This window comes from Lampetra planeri, chromosome 78, assembly GCF_965212315.1.
Source record: "Lampetra planeri chromosome 78, kcLamPlan1.2.h2, whole genome shotgun sequence".
Taxonomy (NCBI): domain Eukaryota; kingdom Metazoa; phylum Chordata; class Hyperoartia; order Petromyzontiformes; family Petromyzontidae; genus Lampetra; species Lampetra planeri.
In genome coordinates, this window is record NC_136183.1 from 4581474 (window position 1) to 4602980 (window position 21507).

The 21507-nt window shown below is 46.4% G+C and overlaps 2 protein-coding genes across 2 annotated transcripts in view; one reads left to right on the forward strand and one right to left on the reverse strand.

The window, feature by feature from the left end:
- LOC144738160 (uncharacterized) overlaps positions 1-21507 on the reverse strand; it is a 443570-nt gene that overhangs the window by 399816 nt on the left and 22247 nt on the right. The window lies entirely within an intron of this gene.
- Positions 738-14276, forward strand: LOC144738147 (uncharacterized). The gene is made up of 3 exons (XM_078621100.1): positions 738-782; positions 1601-1775; positions 9664-14276. The coding sequence occupies exon 3, from the start codon at positions 9692-9694 to the stop codon at positions 11258-11260; it is 1569 nt and encodes a 522-aa protein (XP_078477226.1). The 5' UTR covers positions 738-782; positions 1601-1775; positions 9664-9691; the 3' UTR covers positions 11261-14276.

A 21507-nucleotide genomic window follows, 5' to 3' on the forward strand; every position in this document is an offset into this window, starting at 1 on the left:
CCAGGTGCCATGGGTCGACTGACTCTGTTGACTGGCCAATGCACCACCTGTACCCCCGACTGTGCCAACACACAGTGTACACGCACACACATAGTGTGTACACATACACATTGTATACACAGTGTACACAAACACACAGTTTGGACACACACAGTGTACACACACACACAGTGTACACACATACACATTGCATACACAGTGTACACACACAGTGTACACACACAATAATGTTCACGTTGTTATTGAGCTCACGCACCCAAGGGGTCTCTGTTCAAGAGAGGCAACAATATAAATGTAATCTAAATAAACTTAAACTCTAACCCTGACCTCGCTCTCTGACGTCACCACTCATTAACTTGGCGTGAGACGCCAGGGAGAGCTGTTCCCTGCTAGGGACGTCATGTCACCAAGGTATTTAACCCCCCAACCCCCCCCCTCTACCGCGCTTTTGAGCGTGACGTCACGTCTAGTTGGTCACTCGATTTCGGTTCCAGTAAAAATCATTTTCTGGGAAAAGCCACGCCCAGTCACTGGCGGTTCATTAACATAATTTATTCAGGAAAACCGTCGCTATTTCATTGCGACGGGTTCAGCAGCCAAGCCCAATCACCCCACGTGGGCCCGGCTCATTAACATAATTTATTCAATTACACCGCCGCTCGTTGCGGGAGGGGATTGTGTGATGAACCCCGCTAGTGACGTCATGTCACCTTTTGCTGCCGCGTGACGTCACGAGACACCAGGAAGCTGCCAGTCCACACGCGCGCTCACTGAGATCCGAGGTGAGAAGTTGACATCGTGGTGGTGGTTGTTGTGGTGGTTGCTGTTGTGGTTGTTGTGGTTGTTGTTGTTTACCCAGGTAGAGCCTCGCTCCTCTCGTAGGGATATCAATTGAGTAGCAGCGAGGATGGAATCGATGTCCAGGTTAGAACATTACAACGCGGGGCCTAGCCATGCGGGGCCTTGTCTCCTGCCCTCGCCTGATTGCATTTGCTTTAATTCTCTGCTTAAGTTTAATTTGTCTTCATCTGGCTCACTACTTAGAATTTTTTTTCTTTAAAATATTTCTACAGTTTTTTTTATCCTACCAGGTCAAGCCGACTTCAGCTGCTATACCGCTCTTGTTTTCAGACGCGACCAGTTCACAAAAAGTGGCTTATCCAAGGTTTCACTGTAATTTGTTTGTGTGTGATATATTGTACTAGGGTGGCAAGATGTCAACTACCTCACATGGTATGCAGAATGGCGTGGGTTCGATTCCAACCCTGACGCATTTATGATTGCAGTTTACATTTTTTTATTTTTTCTCTCTCTCCCTGTTGTGGCATTGATTTTTCTCCACATTTAGAAACATGCATTTTGAGAATTTTGCTGCAAAACATTTCCATATTATACCCCACAAAGTTGAGCTATCATTTGTGTCCAGGTCGATTCTGAAAAAGAACTATGCAGCTCAGTGGGCCTCACCTGGTAAAATAAAAATATTGTACTGTGTTTCAGGGTTTTTCAATTTAATTTGTTATTTAGCAGTTAAAGATTATGTTTCAGGAGGGTCCTGCATTGGACTGTTTGATCACCACCAAATATATTTTGAGTTTAGGTTTGGAAGAAAAACGGAAAACCCAGTGGAACACCAATGCCGACGGTGACGGCCGACGCCAGGATAGCGGCCACGGGCTTGAAGCGAGGGCAACCCGGCTCTTGTCCCAAGAAAGGAATCCGCTCCCCGCTGCCCTCCACGGTGGCTGCACGCTGAGCCCCAACTTTCCCAGGAGGTCGGTACCTGCAATACACTCGTGGCATAACACGCTCGACACGTATAACTCCTGGTTACACACCTGGTGTCCGTGGCGACCCTTAAGGGTGACCCTCCCCAGCAGTCCCATCCCACTTCCACTTGCAGTGTGCAGCGCACGATCCGGGGCCTGTAGGCGGCTCACGTCAACCCCGATCACGCTGCAGTGTGTTGCACTCACGAGTGACGTTACCGCCGCCCCCGTGTCCAGCAGAATCCGGGTACGCCGCCTGTTCACCTGCCATTCTACGAGCGACGTGGCCCCCATTATTCCTGCCACCAGCTCCCGCAGCCAGTCACCCGCAGTCGCCGCATTCTGGGGTGTTGTTGTCGGCATCTGTGTGGGGGTCACTCGCTCACCATTATCACGAAAGTTTATTTGTGTTGGGACCACGTGGATTGCACCCCTCTGTGGTCCCCTCTTTAGGGAGGCCTTGGTGTTTAACCCTGATGCTTCTCTCACGCGGGCGATCTGGGGACTGTCTCTCACGAGATGCCCCCATTGGTCGCATAGATAGCACGCAAGGGGAAGGGCGGTGTCTCCATAAGAGGCCCCTTGCCCACTCCCCCTTACCCTCCCAGTGCGCATTTGTTCGAGTTCTGCCTCTTATTGAGATACTCGCCTGGTTAGCCCCCCGACCATGGAGCATAGCCCTCCCACCTCGGATTGGACTATCTCCGCTGTGGACTGCAGCTTGGTCACATTCAGGTGTACTTGGGTCACCTCCCCGCATACTTGGGTTACCTCCTCGCGTACTTGGGTCGCATGGCCTGTGATATCTCTTATGCCGGTCTGTATCCCTACCACCCATCCTGGGGTTGTCTCACGGGGTCCCGGAGGCTCCCTCGTCCCCCCCCCCCCCCTCACCTCCTCCTCTGGAAGAAGACTTGGGGTGTTATATGGGGGATATGGGCAGTTCGCATCTGGCTGACACCCCGTTGTGCTTGTCAGATGCTGCTGAACTTTCTCGATGGCGAGGTCATCGATGATCTCGGCAGTGTATCCCGGCCGTGCGCTCTGTTAGCAAGCGTGATTTATTTTCGTGCGCGCTCATGGAGATCTGAAGTGAGAAGTTCACATCGTGGTTATTGTTGTCGTGGTGGTAGTTGTTGTTTACCCAGGTAGAGCCTCACTCCTTCTCTGTCTTGTAGGGAGGCCGCTTTGGATTGCACCACTCTTCGATTTCACATTAACATGCTAATTTATTACATTAACATCACTTGCCCCGGCCACTTCTTTAAGACCCTTGGGCTACACCCATTTCAAACCTTTTAAAACAGTCTGCCTCAGCAGCAGACCATGCATTTTCTATCAGAGTGTTTTTTTTGCATTCTGACCACAAGTATTGTGGTTAATGCACACATGATTCCTTGTCAAAGGTTTCAGTTTGGTGTTTTAACATCTTGTTGCCAGAAAAACAGGGAAAACCTATTCTCATATTTTGGTACTGGCAAAGGTTCCATGATGAAATATTACAGTATATTAGAGTTGAGCCGTGCATGTGCAGAGAGGACAATAAGGAGCCGGAAGTTAATGAATTTTGTGGCAAAAATGCAGGCCTGATTATATGTAAGGATAATGTGGTAAATGAGAAAAAATATAGCAGCGGCGGGGTGTTGGAGTGTGCAGGTGTTACAGGTGTTGAAGGTGAACAGGTAAGGTAAAAATTGTGTGAAAAACATAATAACTTTCCCTTGAGTACGCATGGAATTTTTGATGTGTGTTTGTTTCAAAGTGTTGGTGCAATTGGTTCTCAAAAAAACACAGTAAGTCTGCTTTATTTATATACATTTATACTCATCTTGGAATGTTTTGTATACGGTTTCTCCACATTTATTTCAGTAATTTAGTTTATTTGGAATACAATACAGTACTTATTTCAATTGTGATGTATATTTTAGTTGCCGTTTACCTAACCCTATTATTTAGGTAAGGCTTAAGTATTGAATATTGCCATTCTACCTTTCACACGGCACTTTCCAAGAATGTAACCTCCTCGCTATTCAAGGGGCTGCAGTATTTTCTGTCCATCAGCTATAGCACAGGAGTACGGATTTTCAGCAGAAACTAGATCTCTGCTTTCTTGGTGTAATTACGGCCTATAGTACCATAAAGAAGCTTGGGGTTTTGGATTGTTTTTTGTTTTAGATATCTCTGCCTCTGCTCACATTCGTTGAGGATTTTTCTGATTTTTGGATGGCCCATCTAAAGCTGCGTGACCCGGAGTCGGATCCCTTTCCTGTTCAATTTGGCCTGTGGACGAAATTCCCTCTGGCCCCATGCATTACATTACGTAACATTTTCAAATAATTGTGTTTTGAGAAGCTCGCAATGGCCCTATAAAAAATGCATTTCATAGAGTAACAATGATACCCTAATCGATGCCTGGTTATAGTCAAGGGATCGTCCCCGGCTGGTCAACCATGTTACGCATGTTGATGATCTGGTCATGGCTACTCAATGATATTGAGTTGGAGAATCGTGTTCTGTACCTGGAGAATTCCATGACGAAATGGGGCCTTGCATATGTTCTACAAAAAGATCACCTCCCTGGGAAAATCTTGACCTAAAGCTTTCGTAACTGCAGGAATTCATATTCTTTGGGTCTTTCGGTTAAGTGACGTGACTTTACCAAAAGACCCAAAGAACACCTCCCTGGGAATTTAATGTCATTCAACACTGCACCTGCTCAGCTCTCCATGAATAATCAGGTCGTTCTACACGTGGTGGAGGAGCTCCTATAACTGGTTAATGTGTTCACGACCAGCTCTGGTTTGGCATCCAAAGTCTCACTTCAAATTAGTCTAGCAGCATTCTTTCATTAGGCTCTGTAACACTATGTTGGAGCTGCCTGGACTTTTTTTCTATACCAATGTAATAAACCTTCTTGAGACGGCTTCCGGAATCAGTCCTTTTTATTTTCAACTTCTTTGTAATATGGAAGGAAAATTCCTGTAACGATTCCAACCACCGAGCCAATTGGCCTGACGGCTGGTCCAATTTCAAGGAGTATTGCAAAGCCGCATGATCAGTGCGAACGAGGAATTTCCTTCCATACAGGTACGGCCGGTACAATCGAACAAAATGCACAATCGCCAAAAGTTCCCGCTTTGTCACGCAATATCGCGTTTCCGCAGGGGACAGAACCCTGCTGCCGTACGCCACCACTCGCTCAACCCCGTCCTTACGTTGCGACAAAACGGCCCCAATGCCGATATCACTAGCATCCGTATCAAGGATGAACGGCTGTGAGAAGTCTGGGTAATCTAGCGTAGGCGCCGTGGCGAGGTGTTCCCGAAGTGATCTAAAAGAACTTTCTTCCTCCGCTCCCCATTTAAACCTTTGATTTTTGCCCGTTAGAACGTGTAATGGTTTCGCCAACGTCGCAAAGTTCTTAACGAAGCGGCGATAATAGGAAGCGAATCCAATAAACCGCCGAACATCACCCACGGAAGTGGGTGTGGGCCACTTCTCGAACACATTTGATTTTCAGAGGGTCAGTGGACACGCCGTCCGAGCTGACAATATGACCCAAGTAACGGATGGAGTGTTGCAAAAGGTGACATTTTCTAGGCTTAAACTTGAGGTCAGCCGCCCGCATTCTTTGGAAAACCGTCTCCAGGCGTTGGAGGTGTTCCTCGAACGTGCGGCTGAAAACAATGATATCGTCTAAATATATGAAGCACGTTTCCCACTGTAGTCCAGCCAACACCAATTCCATGAGCCGTTGAAACGTCGCTGGAGCCGCATTCAAGCCCATAGGCAACCGATTGAATTCAAAGAGACCTTGCGGCGTGCGGAATGCCGTTTTGGCTTTTGACTCATCATCGAGGGGAAGCTGCCAAAAGCCCGAGGACAGATCAAGGGTGGAAAATAATTTAGCACCCGATAAAGCATCCAATGAGTCATCCATCCTCGGTAAAGGGTACGCGTCCGCCACCGAAATTTTGTTCAACCGGCGGAAATCAACGCAAAATCTTGTACCACCATCTTTTTTCTTAACCAGAACGACGGGCGCGCCCCAAGGGCTGTTGGACGGCGAAATAATATCCGCCGCCAGCAATTCATCTACTGCTCCGCGCACGTGTTCCCTTTCCGCTGGGCTCATGCGATGAGGGTGCATACAGATGGGAGGTGTCGCACCGGTGTCAATATGGTGCGACAAAAGCGACGTGCGGCCGAGGTCCAAATTCATTTCTGCTGAAAACATCCGCATACCGTAGCAATAATGAACGCAGAGCATTCCTTTGCTCATTCGACAAAGAAGAATTTTCCCCGCATGAATCTGCGATCCAGCGTTCTTGCGAACAATCGTGTGGAGGCCCACCAGCGGGCATCCGGGCGCGCGGCGTTTCGTCACAAGAGGCGAAATCGGTAGTGGCGTGAGCCAGCACCGATCCCTCCGGAACAACAACGCGGTCAGGTCCCCCATTCAACACCTGTATGAAAGGTGCCTGACCTGGTCGCACGATCGTTTGTGCCGCCGCCAAGGAAAAAGATTTAGCTACCGAATTTGATGGGGATAATAGCACGCCCTTCGCATTCCTTTCAATTTGAAGGGGTTTTCGGTAACGCAGCGGAATGAGCATTTGCGCTCCCGACGGAACCTCCACCGTAGCAGCGACTACGGCAGTAACTGCGTTACCTGTAGGCGCACTGGCCAGCAGGGAAGGCAGGAACGACATCCTACGACCCCCCGGCATTTCCAAATAATCCTGGTCGACCCGTATTTTCAGCGGCATCCGGCGCAGGAAATCAGTACCAAGCAAGCATGGGACAGCTAGCGAGCGAGAGATCAACACAGGTCCTGCGGCGGTAATATTTCCGATAGCGATGCTCACATCTACCTGACCACAGATACCCATGCTACCCCCATTTGCGGCAACACACGCATCATTAACCCTGCGTATCCGCGACGTAGGAATGGACAACAAATGAAAAATAACATCTGAAATGATGGTGGCAGATGCGCCAGTGTCCACCAAAATACGGACGTCAACGCCGTCGATGGTACCCCGTACCGTCGACGAGCCTGACGCCGCAGCCACAACCCTGCGAGCCAATTTCTTCCACTGTGTAGCAGAGTGTGTAAATGGTGCAGGAGAAGTAAAATGATCCTTAAGAGTGTAAGAATGAGTGCGAGTGGATGAATGATGTGACACGACCTGCCGGGTGTCCGATTTGTGCCGACTCGCCCGAGGTTGTTGCAGTTCCGCAGCAGGTGGAGGAGATGGAGGTCCCCTTGGCGGAAGAGGCGACAGCAGAGGTCGGCAGCGGCAGTCGCGGGCGAAATGGCCTCGTCTGCCGCACTTGAAACACGCGGCCGTCGTCGGCCGGCGGTCGGATGACCCGGCCCCCGCACGTGGACGGCCTGCGTAGTCACCACGCTGGTCGCGCAGCCGCCGTCCCGGAATCCCATGCGGAACAGCAGCAGCCAGCACGTCGTCGTCGCCAGAGTCGTCGGAGCAGTGCACGACCCGTCGTGGAGACCACCCCAAGGGCGGCCTGTCGATTTCGGGTTTCCCCGTCCACGCCGCCATCTGGTCCCAGCGCTTGATGTTAAACTTAGCGTCCAGGCAGCGCGCCACCCATCGCGATGTAAGCGGTTCGTGGCCGCACACTGATAGAGAAATGTTGAGCTCCTGAGACAACTCCAGCATCCAGCATACGGGAAAGGATGAGAGGATCCAAATGATCGGCCGTCGCGTCGGGATAGGCAGCCATGGCCAGCGCCATCAACGCCCCCCGATAAGCCACGATCCTCGGCGATGCGACATAAATTTTCTGGTGGCTGACGTCGGTGGGTCGTAAAATTCCGCCATCTCTGCGAATGCATCTCGCAGTGTCTTCTTCTTGGACGCCGGGATGGAGAGGAAGACCCCCAGAGAAACATCATCAAGCAGTGTAGGTAGCGCTCCCAGCGCCTCCTCCTCCGTCCAATGCACGGATCTAAAGGCTGACTCGAAGCGCCACGTAAAAGCACTCCAATCGCCCCCGGCGAGAAATTCTTTAATCTGTGGAAGGCGATGTCTGCGGTGGCAAGCGCGCGCCGCGGTCGTCTCCGACTGCGGTTCCCGCGCTCCACCCGTCGCAGGCAAAATGGCGTCCGGCGGCCGCGTGGCGGCAGTTGCGCCCAAAATGGCGGCCGACGGCTCCAGCGCAGCCGCCCCGCCCAAAACGTCGGCTTCTTCCCGCGTGGCAGGAGCAATGGCGGACTCCGATTTTTTTGTAGGACCCCTTCCCGCGGCGTCCAGCTGATCCGCAATCTGGCGACCCACGGCTGGTGAGGACGCTACCGCGGTCACCAGACTCAGCAGAATGACGCGTAACGACCCGATCTGCTCCGCCATCAGCCGCCATCCGTCTTTCGTTCCTGCGGTGGTCGCATCTTCTCCCAGTCGACGCTGAGAGGCGTCGAGGAGAGCAGTATCAGCAGGCGGCATAGGGGCTGTAGCCCCCAACAGCTCATCTTCGTCCGTCTCGGCCTCTTCCTCCGATGGAGGCTCGGGCAGGTTCTTTTTTCTGAGGTGCTTGGTCATCTTGACGATCGTCCAAACGGTCGCAGAAGAACTTCTGACACCAATGTAATAAACCTTCTTGAGACGGCTTCCGGAATCAGTCCTTTTTATTTTCAACTTCCACAGTTACACTTCACACACTCCCCGTTGCTGACAGACAACGGAAAGCGGGCAGACTTCCCGCCAAGTCCCCACCGCGCACGTGGCACCCAGAGCCCCGTACACGCGTGACTCCTGCTCTTCTCGTTCCCAAGTCTGCTCCCGACTTCTCTCTCCCTCGCTCTCTTAATCCCTTCGTCACGTGGTACCCCCCAGCCAATCCTCCGTAGACAGCGTTGACCGTTCCCGATGGTTCCCTGTCAATCCCGGGACCACGCCTCTGATCCGGCTTCCCATTAGCTGAGGCCCCGATTGTTTAGGCCAATCACCCCTGCTAACATGCCGTGATCACGCCGAGGCCATGCTCCCTGGCTCACCCCTTATTGGCTACAAAGCGGGACCGGCAAGCCAATCCCCACGTGAACCCTCTATGGCTGTTATTACACAAAGCTGTGAGTGTCCATCGCCAAGGTCTAGTCCATTGCAAAGGTCTCGTCAAAAAAACAGGCAATAGTCTACATTATAGACTGCCAATACACTCGCCGAGGTTAAGAACCAGGCTACAGTCTACATTAGGCGTTTTTTTTCTTCTATTCACTTTATTTGTATTATTATTTTCTATCTACGTGACTTTACCGAAATAACCAGAGAATATGAATTCCTGCTGTCACGAAAGTTTTAAGTCAAGATTTTCCCAGGGAGGTGATCTTTTTCTAGAACATATGCAAGGCCCCATTTCATCATGGAATTCAACAGGTACAGAACAAAATTTTATAAGAATGGAAACAGTCAGGAAATTAACACTGCACATATGCAGCTTAAGTTAGATCTGTTCATCCTCGCATTCAAGCTCATCTGAGCCTGGCTTCACACCTCTAAGTTGCAAATGAACATTAATTTATACATTTCTGCATAATACAAATAGTGTTCTTTTCAACAGCCTTTGCTATGTTAGCTAATTTTTCTTAAATAAATATTCCTGTTGTAGCTAGACAACCAAAATTGTGTGCTTGGTGTTTTTGGTAAACATTTATTTTGAAGACACTAGGGTGTCCAGGCATATTTATGACCATTTGCCCTCGCATTGTGTGCCTTAACAGCCCTTTGTGATGAATTGGGGAATCTCTTTCACTATATCATGAAAATATGAATATTTATAGATGTGTAAGTCATGTGTGACTGTGTTTATATGCATTCCTCTGTGCCTCAATACTCACATAGATGGTGTGGACATGCTTTTCTGTTTGCAGCTGACGCTCTCTCTGCAGAATTGGCCTGATGGAGCAAAGGCACTCAGCGCAGTTCAGTACAAGAAGGAAACAATGCGACCAGCATGCAAACAGCACGGATCGTACTGGAAACTTGACACAGCACCAGAGAACACACACAGGAGAGAAACCCTTAGAGTGCTGTGTGTGTGGGAAGGCATTTTCAGATTCATCTACTCTTAAACAACACCAGAGAACCCACACAGGAGAGAAACCTTTTAAGTGCACTCTGTGTGGGAAGGCGTTTGCACAGTCATCACATCTTAAGAAACACCAGAGAACACACACAGGAGAGAAACCTTTCAAGTGCACTTTGTGTGAGAAGGCGTTTGCACGGTCATGCCTTCTTAAATCACACCAGAGAACACACACAGGAGAGAAACCTTTCAAGTGCACTGTGTGTGAGAAGGCGTTTGCACGGTCATCCATTCTTAAATCACACCAGAGAACACACACAGGAGAGAAACCTTTCAAGTGCACTCTGTGTGGGAAGGCGTTTGCAAACTCATCAAATCTTCAGACCCACCAGAGAACACACACAGGAGATCAACCCTTCAAGTGCAGTGTGTGTGGGAAGGCATTTTCATATTCATCGTCTCTTAAACAACACCAGAGAACACACACAGGAAAGAAACCTTTCAAGTGCACTGTGTGTGAGAAGGCATTTTCATGGTCGTCATATCTTCAGACCCACCAAAGAACACACACAGGAGAGAAACCTTTTAAGTGCAGTGTGTGTGGGAAGGCGTTTGCAAAGTCATCACATCTTCAAAGACACCAGAGAACACACACAGGAAAGAAACCTTTCAAGTGCACTGTGTGTGAGAAGGCGTTTGTACAGTCATCACATCTTCAAAGACACCAGAGAACACACACAGGAGAGAAACCCTTCAAGTGCACTGTGTGTGAGAAGGCGTTTTCAGATTCATCTGCTCTTAAACAACACCAGAGAACACACACAGGAGATAAACCTTTTAAGTGCAGTGTGTGTGGGAAGGCGTTTGCAAAGCCATCAATTCTTAAATCACACCAGAGAACACACACAGGAGAGAAACCTTTCAAGTGCACTGTGTGTGAGAAGGCGTTTTCAAGTTATTTTTTTTTTAAAAGACACCAGAGAATACACAAAGGAGATAACCCCTTCAAGTGCAGTGTGTGTGAGAAGGAATTTTTACAGTCATCACATCTTAAACAACACCAGAGAACACGCAAGCATCAGAAAATCCACAAGAAGTGTAATCTGAAATCAGCTTGTGAAAGTCAAAGTGCTGCAATGACCCCATTGTTCATGAAACAAGAACCAGAAGACAACCCTAGCCTGCACACTTTTAAAGGTATCAAGGCGAAGGTGAAATGTGAAGAAGTAACAGTGAAGAGCGTAGAAGTGAAGGTTAAATTTGAAGATGATTCAACTCCAAAATCAGACCTTCACATAGATGGAGGCAGTGTGAAGCAGGAACTAAATTCTGACTGTGAGGCAGAGCGAGGCAACTCCCAGGAGTTTGTGGATGTGGAGGTGTGGGTGGACTTCTTAGACAATACAAAGTCAAATGGAGACCAGGTAGATGTGCAAGCTTGAGACAATTAAGCTCCAATGGATGCACCTTTGTCACAGGCCTTTCTAATGAATATAATGTGAAGTTGAACACTCAATTTCTCGGTTCAAACTGCAGTGTAAGAGTGGCCAGTATTTGTGGATCTGTGGGTTGGGTCGTTCTCGAATCAGGAGCGACTCATGTGTTTTTTTAACATATCTCATCTTAAACACTCGAAGGGTGCCCATAATGGGCATCTGCCCCTGTTTGCCACAAGATGACCGTTCACTGGCTTGCATGTGGATATGAGTTTGTAAGTCGGGGGCGATGATTGATATACCAGTCGGATTTGAACCTTGAACCTCTGCAACAAATAGAGAATGTACTACTACTTGGCTTCCCTCTATGAGAGTGCTGCACATATAGGCCTAATCTCGTCAGAGATCAACTTGTAAATACGTTGTGACGTGATGCAGTACAGTTCATTATAGTAATAAAATGTTGCCAATGTGCCTTTTGATTCTTTTGAATCATAATTGAAAGAATACCTGTCTGATTCTGTACGTACATGCAACATTTTGTGTATTAATGTCAAACATGGAATATGTGATGTCCGGACAAAGTATCTGTTTTGGTGGTACTGGTCAAAGGGTATTTTTGTGAATCAGGCCGCATCTGACTTTGGGGCAACTCATTGTCTTTGAAATCGGGAGCATAGTCGGATAATTTATCAGTTAAGGTATGCCACTTAAAAGTTACGTATAGGAGATACATTCTCCACAACAACACTAATTATCATTTTGTACTACGTATATACATTTTGTCGAACTGAGACTTGAAATGGACCTTGCTGATGAACATCAGTTGAAGCAAAGCCCGACTGTTGAGATATTGTACACCAAAACCAGTCCACAGGTGGCCTGTACTGAACACATGCATTCCTAAAAGGCAGTGTTATTTATAGTTTGTGTAAAACATTTGAAGGCATCGCGGATTTTTGTTACAGATTTGTATTCTAGCCTAGGTTTTTATTGAATTTTTACTTCCATTTAAATTAAACTTTCTGTATGTGTCCATTGATATCCCACCTTGTTTACCACATGTTTACCACATGTTTACTTAAATATGTAGACGCTTCCTCTGAAGACATCACCTCAAATTAACGAGTGGGTTACGTCAGGGCCTCCTCCTCTCTCTGGCTTGTGATGTCACCAAGAGCAGAACTCGCCTCCTCGGAATCTAACGACTGCACTGTCTTGGAATGCATTTACAAAGTAATCAAATCTTCACAACTGCCAGGGAACACACATTAAAAACCACTTAATGTACACTTGGAAGGCATTTTGAATTGTTTTGAAACTGAAACACGCGTAAGGAGGTCTACAAGGAGCAGAGTCTGAGATTGACGTGTGAAATTTGAAGTTCCATAAACCCATCTTTTGTGATTCAAGGACCCAATAAAGATGGCAGCTGGGAAACGTCACCATTTGTGAAGGTGACCTGTGAAGGCTCTAGGGTTTGATTTCCAGGTCGCTAATGGAGCCAGAGACTAATCACATCCATTTGTAGATGTGGAGGTTTGGGCGGACTTTTCGTACAATGTCGAGTAGAAGCAGACAGCATGTGTGACCATTAGTGTTGGGTTGACCTGTAACCAAAAGCACGAGACACGGTTTCCCAATGTTTATTTCAATTGTTTAGTTTTTAGTTGATTTGGAATACAGTACGTATTTAAATTGTAATATAAATTTTAGTTGACGTTTACCTAACGCCATTACTTGGGTAAGGCTTACGTATTGAATATCGCGTATTTAGCCGTCGCGCGGCATTTTCCAAGAACGTAACCTCCGATATTCAAGGGGCGGCTGTATTTTCTGTCAATCGAGCAGGGGCGGTTTCTTCATTAGGGCGATTGGGCGACGCACCACCAAAGTGTGAAAGGGACTTTTTCAATCACATTCAAAATCTCATTCAACCACAAGAGTTACGCTAGCCGTTACTGTGCCTCTGGATATAGTCCAATCAGCGTCATGTCACGTTCTGTGGAGTACCGCCTCCTTTTGGGCGATTTCACTCTGGCTGAGAATCGCCCAGAGTGTTCCCATAGACTTACATTCAAAGATGTTTTTTTTCGAATGGTAGGCACTGCAATGCATTCTCTATGGCTTCCGGGAGGGCTCGCACTAACGTGCTTACGTCATCATACGTAAGCACGTTTCAGTCAATATTATTTGTCGCCACCTAGTGGAATCTTTAATAAAAGAAACTGAGTGGATTGTAATAATAGTGAATATAGAAACAAACAAGGAGATGTATTGTAAGAGTCACTTTATTTTTCATCAATATTAAAGTTGCCTTTACATGCTTAAGCTGTTAATTTATCCATTGCATGGGTGGACCTTATCCTTATCAGTCATCCACACATTTGCCCCCCCCCCCTGAGAGATTTTGCAGGAGCCGCCACTGCAATCGAGTACAGCAGGGGAGTACGGATTTTTACTAGAAACTAGATCTCTGCTTTCTTGATGTAATTAAGGCCTATGGTACCCTAAATAGGCTTGGTGCTTTGGGTTCCTTGATTTCGATGTCTCTGCCTCTGCTCACATTCGTTGAGGATTTTTATGATTTTTGGCAGGCCCATCTAAAGGTGCGTGACCAGGAGTTGGAACCATTTCCTGTTCAACTCGTCTTGTGACAGAAATTCACTCTGGCCCAATGCATTACATTTGTAATGTGAGGTTACACCTGGATGATGATGATTGGCTCTGCTGGCTTCAGCCTGCAACCAATGGGGAGTCGAGTTAGGGGCGTGGCCCTGGAGCCGTACAGTAGCTTCGGGAAAGTCCCAGGGTTGTGGCTGAGGATTGGCTGCGGGGCATCACGTGGGCCAGGGATTTAAAGGAGCGGAGAAGCCACGCTGGTGCCGTGGTCCGGAGCCTGCCACGTGGCGGGCCCCGCAGTCTCTCACGCTGTCAGCCAACAGCGTGAAGGAGCAAGGGAACTGGAGGAACGAATGTGGTGGAAGCTGTGAACGAAACTGAATAAAGAATTCTCAATTCACGACATTGTCTCAACGGGGTTTATTACACATCACATAGCATCTTCAATAATTATGTAGTTTGAGAAGCTCACAATGGCCGTATAAATGAATTGCATTCGTCGCGGTTAAAAATAATATGCTTATCGATGACTGGTTATAGTTAAAGGATTATTCCCTGCTGGTCAGCCCTGTTGCATCTGCTGATCTGGTAATGGCTACTCAATGAGATGGCTGGCTGAGGTGCCATCTCTTGTTTTGCCGGACACACACAGTAACAATAACAACCGCCATTCGCCACTAAGTGGCGGTCACGTCACCATGGCGCTTGTGCCAGGCTATGTGCACGGGGTAGACCCAGGTGCCATGGGTCGACTGACTCAGTTGACTGGCCGATGCACCATCTGTACCCCCGACTGTGCCAACACAGTGTACACACACACACACAGTTTGTACACACACAGTGTACACATACACATTGTATACACAGTGAACACACACACACAGTTTGTACACACACAGTTTGTACACAGTGTACACACACACAGTTTGTACACACAGTGTACACACACACAGTGTGTACACATACACAGTGTACACACACAATAATGTTCACGTTGTTGTTGAACTCACGCACCCAAGGGGTCTCTGTTCAAGAGAGGCAACAATAGAAATGTAATCTAAATAAACTTAAACTCTAACCCTGACCTCGCTCTCTGACGTCACCACTCATTAACCTGTCGGCGTGAGACGCGAGGGAGAGCTGTACCCCACTAGTGACGTCATGTCACCAAGGTATTCAACCCCCCAACCCCCCTTCGACCGCGCTTTTGAGCGTGACGTCACGTCTAGTTGGTCACTGTCGATTTCTGTTCCAGTAAAAATCCTTTTTTGGGAAAAGCTACGCCCAGTCACTGGCGGGTTATTAACATAATTTATTCATGAAAACCGTCTCTAGTTCATTGCAACAGGTTTAGCAGCCAAGCCCAATCACTCCACATGGGCCCGGCTTATTAACATAATTTATTCAATAACACAGCTGCTCGTTGGGGAAGGGGATTGTGTAATGAACCCCGCTAGTGACGTCATGTCACCTCCTGCTGCCGCGTGACGTCACGACATATCCGAAAGCAGCTGCACCGCGCGCGCTCTCACTGAGATCCGAGGTGAGAAGTTGACATCGTGGTGGTTGTTGTCGTGGTGGTGGTTTTGTTGTTGTTTACCCAGGTAGAGCCTCGCTCCGTCTCTCTCTTGTAGGGATATCAATTGGGTAGCAGCGAGTATGGAATCGATTCTTTGGTTCTTTTCGGTTAAGTCACGTCTAAAAATAAAATAATAAATCAAAATAAAACAACACATTACGACGTTTCGATTGCAACACAAGCAATCATCATCAGGCATAAAAGAAATAGCAACAAAAATCTAACTAGAAAACTATAGACCGACATACAAGCAGACAGACATCACAACGGCACACATAGAGAGGAGTATACAGGCACACGAAAATTAAATAACCTAGTAAAATATTGAAATGTGATGTAATACAACACAGAGAGTCGGTTAACACACAATTAACGCATGGCCTGGTTGACTACGTGTTTCAAAATTTGCTAAGTTAGGATTTTAAGTGTGAGCAACAAATATCTAACTAGAAAACTATAGACAGACATACAAGCAGAAAGACATCACAGCGGCACACAGAGAGAGGACACAAATCGGCTGTGTGAGCAACAAAAATCTAACTAGAAAACTATAGACAGACATACAAGCAGACAGACATCACAACGGCACACAGAGAGAGGACACAAATCGGCACAAAGAGATGGTCGTTTCTGTGACGGTCCCTTAAATATAGAGAGGAGGGGGAGGGGACGGGGGGAGGGAGAGGGCGGGAAGATCAATGAGTGCACGCCAACGTACTCCCATTGTAAGTGAGATGATAGACGCGGCAGGGGAGGCAAACCTGAAAATTAGGACAAACGTCGTAATGTGTTGTTTTATTTTGATTTATTATTTTATTTTTAGACGTGACTTAACCGAAAAGAACCAAAGAATAATTCCTGCAGTCACGAAAGCTCCCAAATTAAGATTGAACCACTTCTACGGGGAAGTTTTAAACTTATCCTTTTTTCTTTCTGGCTATTTGTTCTCTCTGCCTGTGTCCTCTCCTTGAAATTTCACACTTAAAATTCTAACTTAGCAAATTTTGAAACACGTAATAAACCAGGCTATGCGTTAATTGTGTGTTAACCGACTCTCTGTGTTGTATTACATCACATTTCGATAATTTACTAGGTTATTTAATTTTCGTGTGCTTGTCTCCTAATTTTCAGGTTTGCCTCCCGTGCCGCATCTATCATCTCACTTACAATGGGAGTACGTTGGCGTGCACTCATTGATCTCCCCGCCCTCTCCCTCCCCCCGTCCCCTCCCCCTCCTCTATATATTTAAGGGACCGTCACAGAAACGACCATCTCTTTGTGCCGATTTGTGTCCTCTCTCTGTGTGCCGTTGTGATGTCTGTCTGCTTGTATGTCTGTCTATAGTTTTCTAGTTAGATTTTTGTTGCTCACACAGCCGATTTGTGTCCTCTCTCTGTGTGCCGCTGTGATGTCTGTCTGCTTGTATGTCTGTCTATAGTTTTCTAGTTAGATATTTGTTGCTCACACTTAAAATTCTAACTTAGCAAATTTTGAAACACGTAGTCAACCAGGCCATGCGTTAATTGTGTGTTAACCGACTCTCTGTGTTGTATTACATCACATTTCAATATTTTACTAGGTTATTTAATTTTCGTGTGCCTGTATACTCCTCTCTATGTGTGCCGTTGTGATGTCTGTCTGCTTGTATGTCGGTCTATAGTTTTCTAGTTAGATTTTTGTTGCTATTTCTTTTATGCCTGATGATGATTGCTTGTGTTGCAATCGAAACGTCGTAATGTGTTGTTTTATTTTGATTTATTATTTTATTTTTAGACGTGACTTAACCGAAAAGAACCAAAGAATAATTCCTGCAGTCACGAAAGCTCCCAAATTAATATGGAATCGATGTCCAGGTTGGAACATTACAACGCGGGGCCTTGCCATGCGGGGCCTTGCCTCCTGCCCTCGCCTGATTGCATTTGATTTAATTATCTGCTCAAGTTTAATTTGTCTTCATCTGGCTCACTACTTTGAAATTTGTTTCTTTTAATTATTTCTACAGTTTTTTTTTATCCTACCAGGCCAAGCCCACTTCAGCTGCTATACCGCTCTTGTTTTCAGAAGCGACCTGCCCACAGCAAAGTGGCTTATCAACGTGTGGAAATGTGTATCGGTCAAACACTCTAAAGGGAGGGAAAAACCATGTGGATCCGGAGGAAAATCCACACGACCACAAGGAGAGAGACACGCAAATTATAAATATACATCCTTAATACAGGTTTGTTTGGGTTAGATCGCGTAAAAATAGAAATGTGTTGGTAAACCCGACAGCCAATTAGGAAGGGGTTGTCACATAAACAGCACGTGGCCAATTCGTCACGAGTGCAGCACTACACCGGTTGTGTGTTGGAGAGCCAAGCCACAACATTTACAATCTGACTACGACGTTTCGCCAGTAATTACAACCAGCTTCAGCAGGCGACAACCAAATGTTGTGCCTTGGTTTTGTGGGAAGATGCATCGGGTCGCTGGGTTTATAACGCAGCACGCTAACCATTGCACTACCGCTCCCCACTGATGCACAAATATGATCATCGGAAGTATAGTATTTATTCAATACTTGCTAAGTTACCTGGCTTTGCATAGGGTCTCAGTAATCAAACATTAAGATTAATGTCTTGCAATGTTGGCTTTATTGGAATTATTGAATTCTGCCAATGAAGTCTGTGAATGTGTGTATATTGTCACGGTTTCTTGGTTGTGTTATACAATCGCAGGGCTTGTTTGTTTCATAATGACAGCTTTTAAATTCGTTGCCTTTGGAGAGCTTCAGGATAGACAATGTTGGATGTTTTGCCATCTGGTGGGTTTAACCGAATGAAGCTTCAATTTTGACATAAATGTCAACAGCAGTTAAAGCTTACATGGATAGAAAATTTTATAATAAAAAAAAAATGAAAATAAAGGTAATAAAAAAATATCACGACGTTTTGATCGAAACAAGCAATCGTCATCTCCGGTCACGTGTCCTCCGGGGTCACCCAGAGTGCCATGGCCCCTTGCAACTCTGTTCCATGGCCGGCACCCTTGCACTCTATCTTGTAGGGGCTGGCACTGCACGCAGAGCGTGGTGCCATCCATTGCTCTCAGTGCACCCCGAGTCCCGTTAGGGCCGGTAATGCATCCACCTTCAGTGGTGTCTGCGATTTCAATACATGGCATGCCGTGCCTCTCTCCCAGGCCAGCTTCACACAGTGACATCCAACGATGTCACTACACATAGCAGCTTCAATAATTATGTAGTTTGAGAAGCTCCCAATGGTCATATAAAAGCCGTAGCATTTATTACAGTTACAATGATACGCTAATCGATGCCTGGTTATAGTTAAAGGATCGTTCCCTGCTGGTCAACCATGTTACATCTGCTCATGATTTGGTAATGGCTACTCAATGAGATGGAATTAGGAATAATTCCATCGTGAAATGGGGCCTTGCAAATGTTCCACAAAAAAAATCACCTGCCTAGGAATGTCATGTCATGTCATACAACACTGCACCTGCTCAACTCTCCATGAATAATCAGGCAGTTCTACAAGTGTTGGAGGAGCTCCCATACCGGGTTGATGTGTTCACAACCAGCTTTGGTTTGGCAGCCAAAGTCTCACTTAACATTAGTCGAGCACTATTCTTTTATTAGACTGTGCAACACTGGAAGCTGCCTGGACTTTTGCTCCTTACAAAGCTGTGAGTGTCAATCGCCAAGGTCTAGTCCATATGAGACCAATTTGAGGCCACTCACATGGCCTTAAATTGCACCTATCATGGAATTAGCACTGTGATAAGGTTACTTCCAATTCGTCATGAATGGTGAATGTTTTGTTTATATATGTTAATGATCCATGTCAAATGTATGTGCATGTAAGAGTTTATCTATGTGGGGAGCGGTGGTCCAGTTATTTCACTGCATTATGAACAAACTCTAATAAAATAAAATAGATCACGACATTTTGGGCGCAACACAGTCTGCCTCAGCAGCAGACCATGCTTTCCCACCTGATGACGGATGCTTGTGTTGCGCCCGAAACGTCGTTATTTATTTTATACCTACGTGACTTTACCGAAAGAACCAAAGAGTATGGATTCCTGCTGTTATGAAAGCTTTAAATCAAGATTAATACTGAACAATGAGGTTAAATAAAAAAAATAGTTTATCTCTGGAACTTTTTATAAGAATAGAAACCGGTCAGGAAAATATCTCGGAACATATGCAGCTGAAGTAAGATCTGTTCATCAAAGCATTCAAGCAAATCTGAGCCACACAACTCATACTTAACTTCAAATTTTGCATTCTTTGGAAGAACGTAATCAACCAAGTAAAGTGTTAACTGTTGTGTTAGCCGACTGTGTTGCATTGCATTAAGTTCACGAGGTTGATTTCTCAAGCTTCCAATTTCTCTTCCCCTGCCGCAGATCCCATCTCCCCTTGGCTCGACATGCCTGCTGCAGATCCCATCCCCCCCCTTGTCTCTCATTAACATGCTAATTTCTATGCCCCAACCCCCCCTCTCACTATATACCTCGTCACAGAGGCGTTGCTTCTCTGTCTCTCTGCGTGTGTCTCTATGTGTGTCTCTTCTGTGTGTGTCTCTCTCTGGTTGTCTCTGTCTGTTTGTCTCTCTCCGTGTCTGTTTGTCTCTCTCTCTGTATATGTCTCTCTCCGAGCTTGCATTTACATACAGTTCTCACCTGATGACGGTTGCTTATGTTGCAATCGAAACGCTGTGCAATATTTATTTATTTATTTCCTTATACTTTCTACGTGACTTTACTGAAAGAACCAAAGAGTAATTCCTGCAGTCACAAAATCTTGAAATCAAAGATTGTATTCATTCCTCTTTGTCTCGATACTGACGTAGATGGTATGGAATACGTTTTTCTGTCTGCAGCTGACGTTTCCTCTGACGCTTCCTCTGCAGAATTGGTCTGATGGAGCAAAGGCACTCAGCGCAGCTCGGTACAAGAAGGAAACAATGCGACCAGTATCCAAACAGCACGGATTGTACTGGAAGTTTGACACAGCACTAGAGAACTCACACAGGAGAGAAACCCTTCAGGTGTAGTGTGTGTGGGAAGGGATTTTCAGATTCATCGACTCTTAAAGAACACCAGAGAACACACACAAGAAGGAAACCTTTCAAATGCACTGTCTGTGAGAAGGCATTTGCACGGGCAGCAGATCTTCAGATCCACCAGAGAACACACACAGGAGAGAAACCCTTCAAGTGCAGTGTGTGTGGGAAGGCATTTTCAAGTTCATTTTATTTTAAAAGACACCAGAGAATACACAAAGGAGATAACCCCTTCAAGTGCAGTGTGTGTGAGAAGGAATTTTTACAGTCCTCACATCTTAAAAAACACCAGAGAACACACACAGGAGATAAACCCTTCAAGTGCACTGTCTGTGAGAAGGCATTTGCACAGTCATCAGTTCTTCATCGACACCAGAGAACACACAGGCATCAGAAGATCCCCAAGGAGTGTAGTCTGAAATCTACTTGTGAAAGTCAAAGTGCTGCAATGAGCCCATCCCTCCTGAAAAAAGAACCAGAAGTACATTCCAGCTTGGACTCTATGAAATGTATCAAGGTGAAATTTGAAGAGGTGAAGGTGAAATGTGAAGAGGCAATAGTGAAGAGCGAAGAAGTGAAGGTAAAATGTGAAGATGTGATGGTGAAGAGCGAAGATGTGAAGGTAAAATGTGAAGATGAAGATTCAACTCCAAAATCGGACCTTCACATCGATGGAGGCAACGTGAAGCAGGAGGAGAATTCTGACTGTGAGGCAGAGCGAGGAACCTCCCAGGAATTTGTGGAAGTGGAGGTGTGGGTGGACTTCTTAGACAAAACAAAGTCAAATGAAGACCCGGTAGATGTGTAAGCTTGAGACAATGAAGCCCCAGTAGATTCACCTTTGTCACAGGCCTTTAATGAAAGAATGTGAAGTTGAACACTCAATTCTTAGGTTCAACCTGCAGAGTAAGAGGGGGCAGTATTTGCAGACCTGTGGGTTGGGTATACAGTGATCCCTTGTTTATCGCGGTTAATGGGGAACG